Source organism: Lygodium microphyllum, chromosome 28, assembly GCF_053477565.2.
Source record: "Lygodium microphyllum isolate KBCC chromosome 28, Lygodium_microphyllum_v1.1.10, whole genome shotgun sequence".
Classification (NCBI taxonomy): domain Eukaryota; kingdom Viridiplantae; phylum Streptophyta; class Polypodiopsida; order Schizaeales; family Lygodiaceae; genus Lygodium; species Lygodium microphyllum.
In genome coordinates this window covers 67,261,355-67,282,809 of record NC_141162.1, presented here as the reverse complement: position 1 = coordinate 67,282,809, position 21,455 = coordinate 67,261,355, and the positions used below count along the sequence as shown (strand labels likewise).

At 37.6% G+C, this 21,455-nt stretch overlaps 1 protein-coding gene and 1 long non-coding RNA gene across 3 annotated transcripts; both read right to left on the bottom strand.

The window, feature by feature from the left end:
- Window positions 1-1,619: 1,619 nt before the first annotated feature.
- LOC148011561 (uncharacterized) lies at window positions 1,620-2,683 on the bottom strand. Its single transcript, XR_015689385.1, has 3 exons — window positions 2,425-2,683; window positions 2,274-2,347; window positions 1,620-2,148 (listed from the first exon to the last, which is right to left on the bottom strand). It is a non-coding gene; the product is annotated as an uncharacterized LOC148011561 (long non-coding RNA).
- Window positions 2,684-16,817: 14,134 nt separating this feature from the next.
- On the bottom strand, window positions 16,818-19,406 carry LOC148011560 (2-oxoglutarate (2OG) and Fe(II)-dependent oxygenase superfamily protein). Of its 2 annotated transcripts, none has more exons than XM_087670875.1 (4): window positions 19,215-19,406; window positions 18,849-19,096; window positions 18,486-18,696; window positions 16,818-17,437 (listed from the first exon to the last, which is right to left on the bottom strand). In XM_087670875.1, the coding sequence occupies exons 1-4, from the start codon at window positions 19,299-19,301 to the stop codon at window positions 17,375-17,377; spliced, it is 609 nt and encodes a 202-aa protein (XP_087527001.1). In that variant the 5' UTR covers window positions 19,302-19,406; the 3' UTR covers window positions 16,818-17,374. The 2 variants fall into 2 exon arrangements, with proteins under 2 accessions (XP_087527001.1, XP_087526999.1); XM_087670873.1 differs by having other exon boundaries at window positions 16,819-17,447.
- Between the last annotated feature and the right edge of the window lie 2,049 nt (window positions 19,407-21,455).

Sequence of the window (21,455 nt, the reverse complement as noted above, 5' to 3'; positions counted from 1 at the left end):
GTATGATGCGTTCTCTCACATCCGCATTTTCTAAAGACAACCAACTAATAGGGCTAAAATTCCATGATTGGCATAAGAAATGTCAAGTTTGTACTATGAATGGATTGTAAGTGACCTGCGTATTTTGCTATTTGGAGTGTAGCCGGTGTTCATAATGCTTCTTCATTTGTGGTAGTTTGTACTACGATCGCGATCGCATGATGCCTTACTCTAGAAATACACGGGGTGATTTACAGGTTGTCAAATTTAGTGCAATGGATTTCACAGAAGGAGATCATGACATCCTCTATTGAATCGGCAGGGCGGGGAGCAGTGGAAACGGTCTGTCTCTTTGAGAAGTACTTGCCCACCAACATGCTCACAATACAAACCCACCTCCTAGTGCATCTTATAGGCAAAGTGGAGATTGTTGGACATGTCTTTACGCGATGGATGTTCTTCTTGGAGTGCTTCATGAAAACCCTGAAAGGCTTTATGCAACAACGAGCTCGTCCAGAAGGTAGCATGGCTGAAGGTTGGTTGGTTTCTGAGACATTAGTGCATATTTCACAGTAGCTACCAACGGTGGATTCAAACAACAATATGCTATGGTCGCTGAAGGACGATGATAGACTGATTGGAGATGTGGTGGTTGGAAATGGGATAGAAAAAATGATGGATACTGCAATGGAGGAGAAAGTGAATTATTTTTGTATGTTGCACAATGCCTCCATGGAGACATGGCTCACTAAGTACAAGCAAGCCAGGAAAGATTGAGAAGAAGCGCAATCCAAATTTTGACGTAGTACGTGCCACATCTTTCTTGTCCGTAGTTACTAATTTTAATTAAAATGCATTACTGTATAGTTGACTAATGTATAGTTGTTTATTTTTTTGCAGAGTCTGTTCGATACTCCTTTACGATGGGACGAGCTTTCGAATGGCGAGAATCTATAGCTCGCGCTCGGATCCGTGGAGCGCACATCCTCTTCTTTTTAGTTCTTGTGATTTATGTAGCCATTTTATATGCACTATGTTATTATCATCCTTTGTATCTTGCCATGATTCCATGAGCACTTTCATTAAGCGATCTTATATTTATTTTATGTATTAGTCTAGTTGTGGATTCAAGTACACTTTGCCTTCATTTTTACGACCATTGTACACCTTACTGTAACCCTTTTGTATGGCCCAAATACAACACATAGTGCTACATGTGGTGCCATAAAAATAATTTTCTCTGTAATCGTCGCAGTTTGCACGCATCACTATTAGCATCGCAGTTTGCATCGCAAACAGTCGCTATTTGCATCGCCATTTATTTGCAAATAGCAACGCAAATAGCGACACCAATAGCAACAGTTCTATGGCGTCACTAATACCGACGTATTTAGCGACGATGGGGGGTAAATTTTTTTGTGAACATTTTCGTTGCTTTAAATGTCTGTATGAGGCCTGTATCTTGTACTATGGCTATGGTGGACATCCATCAATGGTGCATGATGAAATTAATATCTCTTACAGACTAGTAGCTTCTTTTAGGCTAATAGATGAGAGAGACCTATCTTTTAGTTTGTAAAAAGTACAATGAAAAATAGAAGTACAAATGCATTAGAAATAGTGGATGTAGAAAAGTGATCTAGCTCCTTTTGCCCCTCCAACACATGTAACAATAAGAAAAAATTTAACTTTTCTCTCGATCCAATTCGTTTTTCTTCACTACAAAGAGGCTTTAGATCTTTTGTACAATGATTAGTAACATGATGTCTAAAATGATATTTATTCATGTGGGCACACGCTTTAGTGGAGCTTGAAATGATAACATATAACTTATATGGAAGGAACATCTAAATCGAAATGGGTGGGATTGGCATGGTAACAATCCTAGGTCATGACGTTCTATACAAAGACCTTTGGGCCATAAGGCACTAGAATACATACAATGAGAGTTAGTCATCCGTAAATTGTCTTCAATCAGTGTGGGTCTAATAATTGATCAATCTTAGAGGCTCGAAGAAAGCAGATTCTCAGAGTTACATATTAGGTTTAAGATCAATGAAGGATTCAGCACGCAACTGCACAAACGTAATCCGGGTGATCGACAACTGCGGGTGCTTCAGCAGCCAGTCTCCTTCTCTCATCAAGCGCGACGCCGGTGGGCTGCATGACCTGCACAAGTGTACACAAGGGGGCGCTGACTCATGTCGAGCTAATTACGTATGCATGATTATAATTAAATCGGAGAGATGCAAGGCATAATGCATGAGTCCAAAATTAAGACATTGGGAACGTACTTGTTCATGGTCGGTAGAAGGGACGTTGGACGATGCGATATGCAGGAGACCACGGGCACCGATCAGCTGCGCATCTGCCACAAATTATAACAGACGATTAGAGAGAGAGAGAGAGAGAGAGAGAGTGTGTGTGTGTGTGTGTGTGTGTTACCCGAAGGCAACGAACGAGAGAGCGTTGGTGTGACGATATGCATGGCGATGTGGATGTTGCAGAAGATGAGGAAGAGGATCAGTGCGATCAGGAGGTGGCATCGACTGATCATCGCCATTCAGTAACCGGGCCAATTGCTTGCAATTATACGTACTGATCAGATATTGATAATATCTGGAGAGAGAGAGAGATGGTATTACCGCGCATGCGTATGACGATTGAAATGGGCGCTGGCTAGTCTTGCCTCTCCATTATAAGCTCTTTCCATATCGTGCCCCGGCCCCCATTCCCACCCTTTCATTTGACCTTTTAAAACCCTTATCATTTCAAGAAGCTTCTTCTTCCGCGTCGTGCTCTAGAATGTCACGGGCCCCGCCTTTCATTTGACCTTTTAAAACACCTTGGTGACTTGGCTACATCCTCGCATACCGTAACATCACCTAGAATTAAGCTTCTTCTTTGACTTGTGCAAATGAGCTCATGTCCAAGTCATCCTACCTACCAAAAAAATGGCATGTTCACCAACTCACAAGGACTTCGTTTGCCCAAATTAATTCACAAACCCCATTTAGTCCCATGCTGCAATGGAAATACAATCTATGTGGAAGTTTCTCACACTGCATCGGTCCACTCTTATCACATCTAAGTAGGCATTCTTAAAAGCTTTGTGTGTTTTCATACTTCTTCAGAACTGTAGGGTTCTAGAATATGTTGCAAGAGTTCAATCCATTAGTGATTGGTAAAGTCATTTTGGTAAACAATTTCACACTAGCGATGAACTTACTATCTTTTTAATGCACCATGTCACATCATACAACAAATTTCACTTCACATAACTAACCACCTAGGGCATGCCATACTAAAAAGTTTATTCTACAAATAGAAGCACAAAAAAATTTGAATGTTAATATTAATAATGCGAAAGTCCTTATCTCATGTCTACACTACTTAAAGTTTTACAAAGCCTTAGCAACAAAAGGCCTAGCTGCTTTTAAATTATTCTACTTCATAACAAGTTTTCACAAAAGATTTTGGTACCTAGTGGGGTACACCCTAATATTTCAAACATTTAGCTTAGGATTCAATAACATGTATCATGTGCAATTATAATCCCATAGATTTTATAATCAATGAAGCCTTGCTCGATTTAGAGAATACAAGATTTTGGCTTCCTCTACATGAAGCTAATAGTGAGGCTCAAAGTAAAGAAGCGCATGCTAACTGGGAATTTGATCTCCAACTCTATGGAGGTAGTTCAATTTTGCGTATAAGCTTTCTAGTTCTACAAACCCATGCTAGATGTACAATAAGGCAACCTTGAGTATTATGTAGAAGCACTATTGGTTGGACTAAAAAGCAATCTCCATGGGCATTGCTTTTGGAGTTCATGAAAAAGAAAAGGGCCTTTCAAATGTAAATTTGGTAATATTGGTTATTTTAAGTTTGTTAATTTAAATTGTTTTAGAAATGACAAAGTTCTTGTGATTGGTAGGCCTTCCTCTCTCTGTCATTGTGGGTGCCAAGAAAATCATAACTCTTGAAAAGTGCTTAAAGAGTGCTCTTTTAACATATGCTTCTTAGCACATAAAGTGTATTAACCATCAATCAAAGATGTATACACCTTAGTGGCCATTCCTTCAAGAAATGCAAGGATCATGTGGTAGTATAAGAGGGGGGAGGGTTTATTAAAAAGTGAGCTTTTCATTCGGAGCTTTTCCCATCCTTGTGCTAAATTTACATTCATTTTGTTAATATGATACCATGCATGCATTATGGAATATAGTTCAAATCGTTCTCTAAATGAAGATACCTAATCTCCTATGCAATATGAAACTACAACAAGGGTAGTACAAATGGACCACCTGGATGAGCACGGTAAGTGCTAGATTTGGAGAGGAAAATAGTAAGTGCAATTTCAAAATAATGGTAGTAAATGGGTATTGATCTTCGTAGTATATTAATTGTGCTATAGCATATCCATATACAAAATATTACATCATTATGCATTGTGCTACAACAAGTTATTGCACATTCGTAGCAACAAATTGTAAATCAATTGCATTGATGAAGAGCCATTCGATTGATGGAAATCCATTCTAAATATTCCAAGCTCCCTTTGAATATGCTTTTATTTTTGTCTTGTATATAGTTGTAAAACTACATGTACCTAATAGCTTTAGCTTCAACATGTTCAAATTGCCAAGGTCACATCATTTAACTCTTGCAGTACATGACCCACAATAATGAAGAAACCTAAATAGTTTTCCTAATTGCATCAATAAAATTATTGTGCACTTCTCCCTTGGATTCCTTAGATGTTACATGAAAACAAAATTTTTCATCTTGTATAGTATTAACCATGGAGCATTACTCCCATGGAATGCATAATCATGGATGCTCAAGTATGTGTCATGATATCATGTCAAAAATTAGTTTACCCCCAAGTTGTAACCTCTAACATCTCATATTAAGAATTAGCCAAAACATTGCATGACAATGTTTCGTGGATTTGTAAGTCAATACTAATATAAAACCGCATCAGTATTTTCACCTTGCATCACTTATCTTATAAAATTGAGACTCCATCTATTTATTAGAAACATTAAATAATCCCTTATAACTAATTGTGTTAAGGTTAAAAACTCACTTTATTTACAAAACAATCAACATAATCCACATAGTAATCAAATGCATAAATATCATGTACAATTGGTTTTGAAAACTACAATTAATAAATTCAAAAAGCACATTATGCTTATGTCCATGTAGTTCAATAAAAGCAAACCGTATGGTTCCATCTCACTTGTAAGAGACCCTTCGGTACAAAGTCAATATCATTATGACTACATCCTAACTATTACATAAACACTTTATTCTCTCAAAGTAACTATTCTCACTCACTAAAATGACTTTACTTCTAACCATGCACTCATCTGCTTCAATGACAACATCACATCTAGCTAAATTGCACTAATATGGGTTGCTTGACTTTATTACAAGACCATTGTGAAAAGTAGTGTAATCCACATCCTAAGAAAAGCACACAACAAAGGGTGTAGGGTAGGTGGAAAAAGGATCAATGGTCAATTGAATAACATGATCAGCTAAACAAAATTGAACCCTACAGATCTATAGCACTCATAAAACACAAGAAAAAGACCTCTAGCATACTATCAAAAGTTTCATAGTAAGAAACATAGTAACATACTTGAATTTTCTAACTAAGTATTATCAAACACTACAAAAATATGCATACACTAGTGTGTGACATGAACCACCATAGAAAGGTTAATGTGAGTATAGAAAGTGAAATTGAAAAATGTTATGTATCCAAAAGACTTTATCTCTAATCAAACCCACCTCCTTTGCCATGACATGATGAGCCAAAACTCCTAGAAATGAGAATCTATTGGAGATTGTATGATACTTCTAAGTGTGCTCTCATCATGTATCCAAAAGCACCTTTGGAAATAAACAAACTCACAAAGGAGCCCAATGAAAATTGATCTATTAATAAGTAGACATTTGAGAGTTGCATATTAACATCTCAATAATTCTAAATTCAAAAAATTTCATTCGACAAAAAAAAATATTGCATATACTCTGCAAGTATAGCCAACTCTCCTTACATTGTGTGCACACTCATTTTTAAATATTCCTCAAATCCAAACTCCTTTTTTGTTAAAATTTGATAGAATAACTCATTTATTGATTTTCTATATATATCTAAAATTTAATTCAATTTATTTATTTCTTTCAAAAGTATTTGAAAAAATTAGATATTGAATCATGCAAACCATGTTTGCTCACCTATTATTCATTTCTTGATGAGATTTGATAGTTCCTCCCTTTTTTGTTGAGATAACATGGGTAAAGTTTCAAAGAAGATCTAGCTTCTCCCTCGTCTCTCTTATAATTTCCCCTTCATTCACTTATGCTAAATGAAATGTGAATCATTTTACTAGTGAGGATTCTAGTAACTATAGCAATTGCGCCTAGTTCATTTGAGATCTGCTTTGTGATTTTTATGTTGTGTTCTAGTCTTCTCAATAAAGTTTAATGTTAAAATTGGCATCTTTTTTATGAAAGAAAATTTAAATGCCTTGTCATTTGATGAGCTACTTTCATTTTTGTTGCAAGAAGAACAAACTTGGTAAAATAGGTCCATTATGCACATCGCAAATCAAGTATGTGTGGCAAGCCACTTTTTTTTTTACTAATAAGAAAAAATCTACATATGTTATCTAGAAAAGAAAGGCTAATAAGGATGAGATTCAGAAAAGTGATAGTTTGTTCTAAACATAGTCTATCACTTCTCTTAAGTCTACCCCTAAGGGTGGTACTATCACATATGCCAATAACTTCTCTTATTGTGTTAAAGGAGTTGCCAAAAGAATTTGCTCTCAATTTTTGTACTTGCCAATATTGGCTTGCTTGTCAATTTTGTGGATAACATTGTATTTTCCATGATAACCCAAGTGGTTATACAATTATTACATCTAGCTCACTATGTTGTGGATTGTACAAGTTCAATAATTATGGAATAAGTAGACAAGAGTGCATAGCAATCAACAACATGGTAATGAATAACCTTTGTCAACATCATCAAAGTGCTTTTGTTCTTCTTAGACCATAGATACATGCAAAAGAGAAAAAAAAAGCAAAACTTGGCAATCACAAGGCTCCTAGGTCACTACAAGCACATAAAAGATTCAATGCATTTTACAAAGGGAAAGAACAAAGATGTATTGGGACTTTAATATAATGAATTCAACAATGTATGGGTGGATCTTAGGAGTGTGCAAGTTGCAATGATAAGTACTTATAATATAGCTTTAGAGAATACAATGGAAGATATGCCATGTGCAATTGTAGAGTTTTAGGCCATTTCAGATGCAAACCTTTGGCATACACATTTTAGTCATGTAAATTGCACTAGTTTTCTGCACTTGTAGAAATCTAATATGATGCATTTATTGCCTACTCTTGAGGGATCCATAAAACATGGTTTTAGGGCTACATATCAGGTAAAATACAATGTGTTTCCTTTCTGAAAGATTGTTCAATGAGAGTGTTCACAAATTGCATCTTGTACATAGTGATGTTTGTGGTCCAAACGAAATACCATCTTTTGACTACATATACTTTGTGACTTTTATTGATGATTATAGCATGCGTACATGAATATATCCTTCAAAAGCTAAGTCCAAAGTGTTTTTGTGCTTCAAGTGGTTTAATGTATGGTTAAAAACATGTCAAGATTTGAATTGGGTCCTCTCAGAAGTGATTGAGGGGGTGTATATGTCTAAAGAATTTAATGCATTTATGGTTGATCGTGGGATAAAACACTAATACACAATGTCGAACATACCAAACAATAATGTAGCTTAGAGAGACAGAGAACACATCTTTCATGGAGAATGTGTGATGCATGGTCAAAAGCCAAGCTTTGCCACAGTTTTGCATTTGAGGTTGTCATATGTGTAGCTTATGTGTGCTTAACACTTATCCCACCAAAGCATTGCATTTTGTCACTCCATATGATTCTTACTAGGGCAAAAAGCCAATTGTTTCTCACTTGCATGTTTTTTGTTACCTAGCTTATGCAGCATTAATGCCACTATAACAACTCTAAAAATTGGATGTCAAGGTCATAAATTTGTATATTTGTTGGTTACAATATTATAAGCAAAGGTTACATTGTTATATTATCCACAAACTAGGCGTATTTTGTTATTTTATTATTTTTAAGGAAGATGTATTACAACCACCACTTATGCTCACAAGATATATATGAAAGTTTATTACCTCTTTTCAATAATCGGTGGTCAAATTAGCAATAAAATGAGACGATTCTTTAGCCTATGCATGTTTCCATGCCAAAATGACTAGTGCATGCATTGCATAATAACGCACCTTTGTCTACTCATATTGTTCTGGCTCTCATAGTACCTCTTATGAATCACTGATTCTTGAGAGTCATCATCACACTTTCTTGGAATTCTATATTCAAGTATTGGTAAGCAGTTTCATACATTATTCTAAATACCATGAATTAGGAACAAGCATGTTCAACATCCTATAAGATCATAATTCACCTATTAGAAATAAAGAATGCAAAGATATATTTATTCAATGGGAATGAGTACAAAGTTTCAACGATATATATCTTTGAGTTCCTTGGTTATAAAGGGGAACTAATCTTGGTCTTTAGCAATTGATATTGTTTTGGAAGTCTAGGGTATTTCTAGAGGTGATAGTTCTTAAACAATTCTCCCTATGACAATAATTCTATCGAGAGTGTTGAGGATTAAAGGCTGCATGTGCGTTTAATCTTTGCGATATGTTAATGCTACCTTGTCTCACTAGTTCTAATGAGATGGACTTTTTAATTTTTAGCTTGAGTTGAATTCGAATTTTTTCATGTTAGATTTGCATCTATCATATGATTATTTGAGCATTCAATTCAAGTAATGTGATAGGGATATTGCTTTGTTCTAAACAAAGTATATTAAGATATTATTGTAGAGATTTGATCTTGAGATTGCAAACCTATTGCTACTCCTATAGAGACAGGTTTGAAGTTGAGCCTTCATGATGCCAGAGATGGCCTTTCTCTATTAGCAAGCTATTGGATGCTTGATTTGTATATGCATTATGAGACTTGGCATTCAATTTGCAATCTCATTGATGAGAAAGTTTATGCATAACCCAAGCACCAAGCATTAGTAGGCAATACACCATATCTTTTGCTATTTAAGTTGTACTTGACACTTTGGCATGTTTTATCCCAAGGGGGGATCATTATGGTGAGATTTAGATACTTTTTCAAATTTTCACAAGGCTAATTGTGATGATGCTCGTGTATCCATAAGTGGTTTTTGCATCATGATTGTTGGTAACTCATGCATATTGTGGTTGAGGAAGAGCAACCCACTATGGCCATTTCTAGTGGTAAAACTGAGTACAAGGCAACTTTCACAACTACTATTGAGTGTGTTTGGCTAAAACACCTTTAGGTTGATTTGAATGTTGAAACATTCATGTGCCACCACTATCTTCACTAAAGGGTCAATGGGATGATATTAAACATAATATGGTATTCGTTTGTCTTTTATTCTTTGTATCAAGCCACTTACCTCATTTTATTTATGTAATAGTGATATTTAAGCTAGTTTATGGGCCTTATAATGTTGATTGAGAATTTTATTAGTAGATAGTATATTTGTACCATTGATTATGCATGGGAAACTAGCTCGATTGGTTAGATTAATGATTTATCGTATCAAAAACCATGGATTATTTTTCATGTTTTTCAAATCACATGGTACCGGTAGTCTAGTCTTATGCATTAATTTTTTTGTTTAATAAGGGTTTAATTTACTTATCATTGTGTTCAAGCGGCTCAAAAGTAATTTTGTGCCAAATATAGAGTGATGGTTTTAATGGGAATCCTTGTATCTTTGATCTAGTATTTCTTTTACTTTCCTCACATGAACTAACATTTTTTATATGTTATCATTAATGAAGTAAACTAATAAGTTTCAGTGAATAGAACTATGTGGCTACGAGGCAGAAAGGTAGGACCTCATCATCAATGTGTTTTTTATGTAAAGAGAAAGAGGGAATGAGCACGAAGGATCTAGAACATACAAGGAGAAAAAGAAATCAACAAATGGGGATGGGATGAGTGCATGCTTTTGTTTTCCACCATGGACCAAGCTACACATGAGCACGAGCATCGGCCCCACCATGCACGAAGCATACTCCACATTGTCTTGCTTGCCACATTCCAAGCTCGTGCCGAGTCTAAAGATGATGGAGACGCTCAAATGTTCCACCGTTTCACATCAATAGAAGCCCATCATGAGGTGCACTCAACAAGATTCGCAACAATATTCGCCATTAGCATTGAGAACCATGGAGCTCGAACATGATCTCACCACCAATGAGGCACATGTTCAAGGCACCGCATTTCGCTCCTCACCACCTAGTGGGTAGATGTTGACCTCCATGATGCGATGCCTTTGAAAGGATCACCACAAGTCGCTTAAGCCTAATTGTTCAGCAACAGATACATGGCATCGCTCATGAGAAGGGACGGGAGAAGGGAGTGCGTAGGGTCATAATGTAGAGGGGGGCATATTGTGTCATGGTGTGTGCATGTGGGGAGGGATGCCATGGCATTGCAAGTTGGAGGGTGCACATCCCCCAAAACAAACCTCACTCCATCGAACTCCCCCACAACTTGGCATACCCCACACCCCCCCCAAAAAAAAACCCACTCCACCCAACTCCCCCACGCATGGTACTTCCCCCTCCCTTCCCCCCCCCCCCCCCTTGCCACGCCCGTGGCAAAAAGCCCCAATCCATCCAACCTCCCCACAACATAGAGCCGCCCCCCCCCCCCCCCCCCCAACCCAAAAACATCCCACTCCACCCAATGCCCCTAGGACATGGCACTCCCCTTGCCCCCCAAAACCTCACTCCATCCAACTCCCCCATGTCATGGCACACACTCTTCCCTCTCCCCCTCCCCAACCCCACTCCACCTAACTCCCCCACGATGTGGAACACTCCCCCCATCCTTTCTCTCCCCTCCCCTCAGAAAACCCCACTCCACATAGCCCCCTCACAACATGGCACACTTTCCCTCCACCCAACTCCCCAACAACATAGCACACTCCCCCCACCCTCTCCCTTCCCCTCAGAAGACCCCACTCCACCCAACCCCCTCACGATATGGCAAACTCTCCCCGCTTGCCCACAAAATCCCAATCCACCCAAACCCCCATGACATGGCACACCCCCTCCCCTCCCCTCAGAAAACCCCACTCCACCTAACTCCCCCATGGCATGGCACACTCCCCCCACTGTCTCTCTCCCCTCCCCTCCGAAAACCCTGCTCCACACAACTCCCCCATGACATGGCACACTCCCCCCACCCTCCCCTCCCCTCCAAAAACCCCACTCCACCCTAAACCTTCTCATGACATGGCACTTCCCATTCCCCCAAAAACCCAGCTCCCCCATGATGTGGCACACCCCCCCCTCTCATTTGTGAGGGACCATAAATCTAAAAACAAGAATAGCCAAATTCACACTTTTGCCATATCATGGTGTAGCTTGGAACCAAAGTAAAGGGAAATAGTCAAGCATCAATTGCAAATTGATAGGATGATCTTCGCAAACCTATGTTCTAACATTACCTTCAATTTTTTTTTCTTTTTTTTTCTAACATTGAGAACTTCCTATACATTATGTACTTTCTACTATATCCTTCCAATATACAATCTGAGTCTATAGCCATTTACCCTCAAACTATGTGGAGTGCCAGCAGCCATATCTTCCAAAAGATAAGTGTCATTAGAAAATTTTTGATAAATAGTTTAAAAAGACCCTTCCCATTTTGGTATCAATTTTGTGTGGAACGTTGTATCCAACCTACTATTACATCTCATCACAAGAGTCAAAGTGCAAATATACCAAAGCCCCACTTTCTCTTCCATCTTTATTAAGGAAGTGGGATGTGGACATGTTGTGGCTAAGATATCAAAGAAAGAAGAGGTACTAACAAGAATATCATGTGAGCGTTATCACCACTAAAGTTGTCAAAACTAGGCCCTTTGTTGCCATGCTTTGGCTAAGGTTGCCATGAAACTTTTTTTTCCATAGAAAGTTATATATGGAACCCAAGGGGCTAATTCCATCAAAACTAGATTATGGTTGCCAAACTTAGCTAGGATTGCTACTAGCTTTTATTTCCATAAAAATCTATATATAGGACATTGGGTCTCACATGATCTCACATGTCAATTCTCAACACGATCAAACATCATGTCGAACTATTATAAATTTTTTCCATTTTTGGTGCAAAAAATCAATGATTAACATTGTATGCACAATGTCATATTGAAATGATGTGTAACTGAATGTTATCCATCAATATTAAATTTCTTAATGCTTATATTAAAAATGTAAGAAAAATATTTTAGTATTTTTTGCAGGACCTTAAATGAAAAAAAATATAGGACAAATATATGATCATGTAGATAATGGAAGACAAAAGTACATTTTATCACTATGGATGAAAGAAAATAAAACCATCTTGGATTCATGTAACCACATAGCAAGTGTCATGTCCTTGGGGCTAATGGTGACTCGGCAAGCATGACTAGCAACTATTTGGTGATTGCTCATTAGCAGATCTACTATGAAATCCTCTATTACATGCTCAAGGTGCAAGAATGAACTCAATAGTAGAGTATTGTGCTCTTTTGATTGTATCTTATACAAAAACTTTCACAATTCAAATATAGAAGAATCTTCAATAGTTTTCTCAGCTAGCTTACTAAAAGAGCTCCTAGAATTAAGAGATCACTGGTTTTTTTTTTTAATTGAATCTCCAAATTGACTTGCAACTTATATAATCATGGCATAGTTTCCATCCATATAAGCATGAAACTTGTGATTCTATTTTGGCAACTATAATAAACCTTCAATAAACTACTAAGATGCTTTGTATAATACAAGCTCTCCATAAGCACCATCACAAACATTTTGGCAACTATAATAAACCTTCAATAACCTACTAAGATGCTTGGTATAATACAAGCTCTCCATAAGCACCATCACAAACATGTTTTAGAATGCTTGTGAAATCAAAGAAAGTGGGAGAGGAATTTATAATATTATTAATTTGATATATAGCTCCATCCACCTATAAGTCAATGTGCTTCAAACCTCTTTCCTTGTAACTTTGCAAAACATGAGGAACAACTTTAAAAATATATCCCCTCCTAAATAAGGGACACTTAGCATCTATTCAAACACATAGGTCCTTCTTTCTTGAACTCGTTTTGTTATGCTAGAAGAGAGATCAAATGTGTGTAACAATGAAAAATCAAAGAGAGCCCAATAAAAAGGGTGAACTCATTGGATGTAGAGAGAATAAGTTGAGAGAGGAGCATATAAAAGAGCTCAAAGGAAACTCAAAAGAGACCAAGACAGAGTCAATTTTTTTATAAAATAATCCTCCAAATTTTATTTTTAAAATATGCAAAATTTTACAAAAAACTATATTTATTAACCAAGACTTAAGACATAAAATATCCCTTCAAATCCAAAAGAAACTCATGATATGTTGTTTTTTCCATTTTGGTTCAAAATATAATTACATCCATAATACTAATAATTATGAGATACAAATGAGCACCACCATCTCATAATTGATCACTACCTAGATATGAGATTTTGTTGAAATCTGACTCTTTAATGATGAGATATAAGAAATCTAAATAAATCACTTATGGATTATACACAAAAAAAAAAGTAAAATAAGATTCTAAAACTAGAGAAAGAAAATGAGTATTTTACTATTCTTCTCTCCACTTTTCCTTGATTTAAGGAGGAGAGAATGACACCTAAAGAGTACAAAAGAGAGTTCTTTTTTTTTTCTAATGCAGAGCCTCATTCCCCATCCACACTATGCTCCAAACTAACTAGTACACTCTGCACTTTCAACCAAGCAATGGAAGCACACAAGCAAGGTCATAGACTTGCTATTATTTACCTCTTTCATTGTACTCTTTTGCCACCAAGGAGCAAGGAATGGCCTCACAATCCTCATATGTGCTGGAATGTTCTAGCCTCCTCTACATGGATTTAATAGCACCGCCATGAGCAAAGAATGAAGAAGAAAAATAAAAGCAAGAAAAAAAGAGGGAAAGCTTCTTCTAAACCCTCTCAAACGCACTCTCCCTCTCTCTCTCAAGCTATGTCTACGGTTGAAGCAAGGAGAAGAAGATAGAAGCAAGCTCTCAAATTTGCATGCCCCCAAGAATGAGGTCTCTTTATCTTTACCCAATATATATGTGAGGTTTCCCTTTGAGTTTCCACCCTTCCATTATGCCTTTTGGCCAATCCACTTTGCCTTTAGATCACTCTAGCTCATCACATATGCTCATATCTATTACAAATCTTAGTGGCTCGCCCATTGGGCTTTATAGCTTGCATGGGATTGAACCTTATGCTTAAATTTATAATGATAAGTTCTCATGATGTGCAAAACTTAAAATAATATAATATTTATACACCAATTATATGTTATTAAGCTTTCCACTTCTTCATTTGAATTCATGGCATTACATTTAGCCACTAAACAACCACATGCTTGATGCACGCCCATATGTGTCCATGTTATTGGGTTCCATACAATTGTAACATAGTGTAATAATGTCTCTAAAAATATCTAGCCATTTGGCAAGAAATGTTTCTTTTCATCATCATCATATGAGCATGGACTCCATATCTTAATGTTTACACATCACTCTCTTTTCCTCTTTTCTTTGTAATCCCCTATTAGCTCATTTTATTCCATAGTACATTGAGTAGAGTTATCAATGTAATTGTGTTGGAACATAGACAATGTTGTCCATGCAATCTTTAAAGCATGCATAAATTTAAAAAATCAAAACTACGAGAAATAAAACATTTCAATCAAATATTAAGTTCCAACAAAGATAACCATTGGCCCTAACAATGTATTCAAATGTGTATTGTGTGTGCATACATGTGGGTGTTGAGCCACTCTACACAATTGAGTAAACAAGGAAGATGATTATACTTAAACCTAAGAATGTTGTAAGTTGCTCATTCGTAGATAGAGGAAAACAGACACACACATGCACACGTGCAAAAGTTGTATGTGCATTCTCATCTCCAATATATAAATTAATGAGGGAGATACATATCACACACAAGAAAAAAAAACATGTACACACATGGGTGGAGGGGTGCATCTAGTGTGCATGCATGTGAGACCTTTACTTTTTGACCTTGGCATGTTTTCTTTGTTCTTACAATAGAGCTCACTATGTTTACAAGTATTTTCTCCACCATTTTTAGCTTGTCTTTAGGAATTTTGTAGACACCCTTGTTTCTACACCTTAGTATGCATAAAACACTATATATCCTTTTCCACATTGAGATTTAGAAGCTCTTTACGCATATTCTAAATTGAGTGGTTAGGGTTGAAAATATTGGTCTTGACAATTTCATAGTCCCTATAAAAAGGAGGTGGGCATTCTTATATATTTGACCTTAACAATTCTATCATGGCTAAATGGTAAAAGGTGCATACTATCAAGCCACGCAAAGTATAGTTCCTTTTGGTAGTTTTTAATGAAAGTTTATATACTTACTAAACCTCAACAAGTGAACAATAATACAACAAAATCATATGGAGAAAATAATGGCATGGGAGAGACAATAATAGAGGTCACAAAGTGCAATGTTTGTTCACACATTGTTGCACATGTGCATGCCTAGATGTGTATCTAAATACACTTTAATACAACAACATGCACGCATAGAAGGCAAGAGATTGTGCATGTGTATAACATTGTTGGGGTAAGACTCCACCTTTTCTCGTTAATGGTATAGTAAAATTTAATGGATTTGTAGCAATTTACTCCACCACTATTACCTTGTGTTAGGATTATCTTGGATACCACTATTTGTACACCTTAGCATGCATAAATACAATGCCCTTAACTACCTTAAAATTAAGAAGCTTTGAGTGCAACTTGAAAATCAAGTGGTTTGGGGTGAGCATATTTTCCATATGTTTCCAATGCTAGCTTCATAAAGTTGTGTTAATGGCTGAATTAATGCTCTCGATATTTGCACACAAGGACTTCTTATAGTTTCGACAATTTCATACTGCTATAAAAAGGAGTTAGTCACTCTCGCACATCATATCTAAACAATCCTACCATGGCAAAACAGGTAAAGGTGTATTTCATCAAGCCATGCCAATCTCCTTTTGATAGTTTATTTATGAGATTCAGATTTTACCAAACCTCAACAAGAGAACAACAGTATAACAAAATCAAATGGAGAGAATGATGGCGTGGGAGGGATAAAATTTTGGAGTAGGAACTGCAATGTGTTTCTACACGTGAGATTTGTGTTCACAAGGAGACTGATCAACATTTGCACCTTTTACTTGGTGAAGATTATTTTCCTATTGTTTAGTTGCTCTTCATCAAATTGAGAGAAAAATATTTGGGAATATCTTGATCATCTAGTTGAAATATACGTGCCTAAGGTGTCTTTAATGGCAAATAACCTTTGCATCAAAAGTTTTAGGAACGAAGTACTGATTCTCTGCATATGAACACAGTAAATGCATCTTTTAGGGGTAGGTAGTTCTTATTATGTTAAAGCACGGTGGATAATCTAGTTGAAAGAATATGCCTATATATGAATATTTTATTGTGAATAAGCTTCTTAAACTGTGTTTAGTAACACCGTACTTCGATTTGTGCATGCGTTCGTGGTAAATGCATTACTTTGGGTGCTTCAAAGACTCGAATCAAAATATTCACACTGAGGCACTTAAAACACTACCTGTACTCTGCGTATGGGCTCATGCGCCCTGCATGTTGCGTGTTTGAAACGATCATGCACATGATTACAATCTGTCTGTGCCTGCCACAAGTCATTTAAGCATACTTGTCCAGAATCATAAGTACATGCGCACACCCATGCCACGTGCTTAAAGTCAAGTTGTGTTTGCACATTTGTCAGGACCACAGGGCATGCTGCGAGCTACTCTCATTGCCAGTATTATGAGAATGTTTTCAACGTGGCATAGACTATAGTGGAGCAGGATGGATCTTACACTGATCAGAGACACTTCAATTGATTGTCAGTTCAAGACGCAATTGATGATTTTGCTTCATCAAATCTAGCGCTTGATGTTTTAAGGAACACTTCTTATCTTACGTTTCCTTCCAGCTTTGAAAGCTTCAAAGGAGTATATGTCCCGAATTATTACCAGTATCTTGTGCTCAATACGATGTTTGCTTTGGCTTACACATTTATTGCTCTCCCCTTCAAGCAAAAACTACATCAGAGCGCAAAACATACTTTATGCCTCTGGATACTATACGTGCCTCATGTAGCAAGCATTTGTCCCCATGGATGTGTAACAAAGCTGTCCCTGCAACTGGAAGCACCTAATTAATTCAGAAACACACAAGTTGATTAGTTAATGACATATAAAAGCAGAATGCTGCCACTAAGTCAGCATACAGAGGGAGATAGGACAGTACAAGCATAAGTGAGTAAAAACCCTAAATCTGAAATGGGGGAGGCAAATGGTAGGGTGAGGGTCCAAAATCTTTCAAAAGGAGGGCCAACCAACAATCAGGCCAACTGATCTAGACTGAGGATCCTGACAGAGAAGAGAAGTCCAGCCTTCTAGGTATAGGAGAGACATAACCAACTTCCAGCAGCAGATAGTATCTGTCAGCTCCGAACCATCTTCAGCATGAGCTCCAGACTCAATGGACACTCAGCCATGTTAAATATAAAGACAACCTCCTGGGACCTGACCATACTCTTGCTGGAAAGGGAAATCCTATGCTTGTCATTAGTAATCTCAATGCCAAGGAAACAATAAATTCACATAAGTTACTCATCTGAAAGTTATGACAAAGTTTGTCCATGTATCACCACCTTGTATATCTCTTATTTCCCATGGGAACCCACCAAAATTAATGCGGATTGATATTAAAACAGTTTTCCTTGGCCAAAATGAAAATGGTCAAAATGAAAACTTGATTGGTCAATGCACTTTTGCATTTTGCTGTCAATACTTAAATTGTGTCTAGACTTAAATGATTGGAAATAAGAATCTGAATTTGTTTTGGCAAATCAATTTTGTGTCTTGGCCATTGAATGCCTTGCTGGTAGACTAAAGCTATTGAAACAATGGAATTATAGTTTTCAATCAGCTTGCTAGCTTACTTACTCAAATAGGACAATGTATAATTAAGCCCCAACGTGTGAATCATACTCTAATGATACTTTCAAACCCGTCTATGTAAGAAATGCGATTGTCATATGAAAAAACTATGATTGCAATATTTGAGTACACATGTTATAATGCTTCAAAAGATCATTGGCATTCAAATGCTCCATAAGAATTCTTTAACAAAGATGGTGACAACCAAGTGGCAAAGAAGGAAACCACGAAAGTTCTAATGTCATACCTCAATAGGAGCCTTTCGCCCAGTGTAGAATACTGTCTCACCACCTTGTAGTAACCATCCTATATCATTATTTGACTTGCCCTTGCTCTTCCTTGTGGATATGTTTCCACTTCCATTCAAGTACACCAAAACTGTATACTCTGTTGTCTGTCCTCCACCAAGGTCAATGCTTTCATCAATGTGTGGACCGAATCTTTGGCCTTCTTTGTACCTATGCTCAACAATTGGCATATGCATTCCCATAAGACAAACTTACCAAATATGTATAGGCCACATGATGAAAATTTTGGCCTTCTTTACAGCTATCTTAGTACATGTGGCAGTAACTGAAAACCACGCTGCATGATAAAAGTAAACACACACCTATAGAATCTTATGTTGGGATTCAGCCTCACTGCAGTTCTGCCATCAATTTTCACGTCAACAAACAATGCAGACAAGCCCGATCGCCATAATTTATCTGCAAGGGTGGCATCCTGAACTGATATTCTGTCATTGTCTCTGAAAGCTTCTCCTTTGGCTGGTCCCAGGCTCCCTTGGTGAGCAAACCCTAGTCCCTCAGCATATCGAATAAATGCTTCGCACTCAGGCACGCTCAAGAAATTCGCCACCTACAACAAAGCCTCTACCGGCTAACAAGATGTGAACAAGAAAAAATGGATTCCACAGAAAAGGCCATTCCGCGGATTCCAATAGATCAACGAAGCAATTGAGCTTATGTTCTCCTACCGTAAAGAGAGACAAGGCTTTGAGCTGCTGCACTTCCAGCCGTGGCTTGAACTTGATGTTGGGTGGAGCCTCGTTAGAAGCCGCCATGAGAGCTCGCCCTCGCTAGCCCTTGCCAAAAATCCAATGCGCTCTTGACGTTGCGCGCTGTCTCTCGCTTCTTTCTTCTGCGCCCGCCCCCCTCTTTTTCCGTAGAGTTCGCTCGAATCAAAGAAATAGACATGTTCGAGTAAATTATGATTCATTAATTTTACTCAAAAATTATTTTTAAAATTCTCAAATTTTCAATGAAAATATATGGATGTCATACGTATGGTAGGAAAATTTAAAGAAATAAATTTGAAATGGTAAAAAAACATGTACAAGTATTATTTTGGTTTTGCAATTTTTAATTAGCTACAAAACATGAAGAAACCATATAATCAAGTTTAGAATGATAAATTACGGTGTGACATCTTTTATATTTTGGAATGATAAATTTAGACTGATAAATTATGGTGTGACTTCTTTTATATTTTGGATGCGATATTTGTTGAGATGTGAAGCTCAACATGAGCTAACACTCAAGTACCTAGACGACCATTACTACATTCATATCATTGATATGGTTGGTACCTTCATCAACATATCATTCCAAGTAGAGGTAGAGGCCGTGGTGGTAGAGGCAACGATAGTGGTTGTTATGGGCAAAATCAGGGGCAATCTCATGACCCATAGGAGCAGTTATGTACTTGTGATAGAGGCAAGTCATATACAATAGATGTACCCGTCCCCACCAAGAGTTAGTGGGGGAGATAAGAGGAAACTAATGTTGGCACTACAACATTTACTTTTATTTGGGGAGGAGGGGGGAGAGGGATTTAGAGACCTTCAAGACATCTCACGTCATAACTTATCATGAGGTATAAAATGGTACAACGAAAAGGCACACAAGATATATCAATAAGGAATCTTTTATATTCATGATATCAAAAGATACAATATTGAGGCACATCTCAGGATTACACCCTTGTGGCATTGCACATGTGAGGGTTCACCATTGAGTATAGGAAATCGCATATAGAGTGTAAACCAAGCAAAGCTCAATGTCACTACTACTTCTCATGCAAGTGTTTTTGGCTCCAATGCCATGGTAACACATACCCTTGCTTAATGGATTGTTGTCCTCAGTAATCTGAGGGTGGTTTTCTTGACTCATTTCGGGGTCTTAACACATCTCATGCTATCAAGCTAGCCCATGCCTACCAGTTTAGGACTTGACTCATTAGTGGGGCCTTAACACAACCTTTTCTATCAAGCTAGTGAGTGTTTGCCGCACTACGATTCAAGGGTCTTAACACAGCTTCTTCTATCAATCTAGCCAGGGTCTACCCATCTAGACTTAGTTCTTTTTATTATTTTGCATTCCACTCCACCCTCAACTCAAGTACATTTGAGGAGTGGAGGCTTCATGGTCCTAACTTGATGTTGCTTGGCGCTTATGGCTTTGCATGCTAAGCTTTGTAGACACAATTCCAAGTTGTCGCACTGTTGGGGTTAAGGCGTGGAGGCATAATTGTAACCCTGTTGTACCATGCCTTAAGGGAGGCAATCCATTGAGTTGCTCCATGTGTTGTTTCTCCCTTTCTTTATCCAGTTACCTTGGGCCTTGGGGACTTGAGTCTCTTGGTTCGTTTGCCAAGATGCTTTGCCCTTATTACCAAGTCAAGAACTTGGGTTGTTTTCCTTGGCCTCTTTGCCAGATCTTTCTTGCTTGCCTTGAACTTAGACAAACCGGTTGATTCAGCTTGTCTTCTCGCACGAAAGGTATGGTCTTGGTGCATGGCATCTCTTTGGCTCTTCTCAGTCTCATTTGGAGTTGAAGTTCTTGGGGGGAAATGGACTAAGTTATCACACTTAGCTTGAAATTTGGGTTGCGGAAGTAGAGGTATCGTTGAAGTTATTAGGGTGACACCCATATTTGGAGTGCTTGGTGTGTCATGGATCCATAGGATCGGGATGACAACTTTTGGCACTACTTACAACATGAAGGCCAAGATCTCAATCTTTACTAGCATTGAGTATGGTCCCAACAGGTTCCATAGTTCAAACACATTCACCTTGAGAGTGAGTTGGAGGGTTCTCTAAGACTCAACTAGCAAGATTCCCTTTCTTGGTGCTAAGTTATCGCGATTAGACCATATTGTGAGCACTCTCTTATACTCTCCCTTGTTTGTGGCTTTATCCTCTGACTCATTCTGTCCA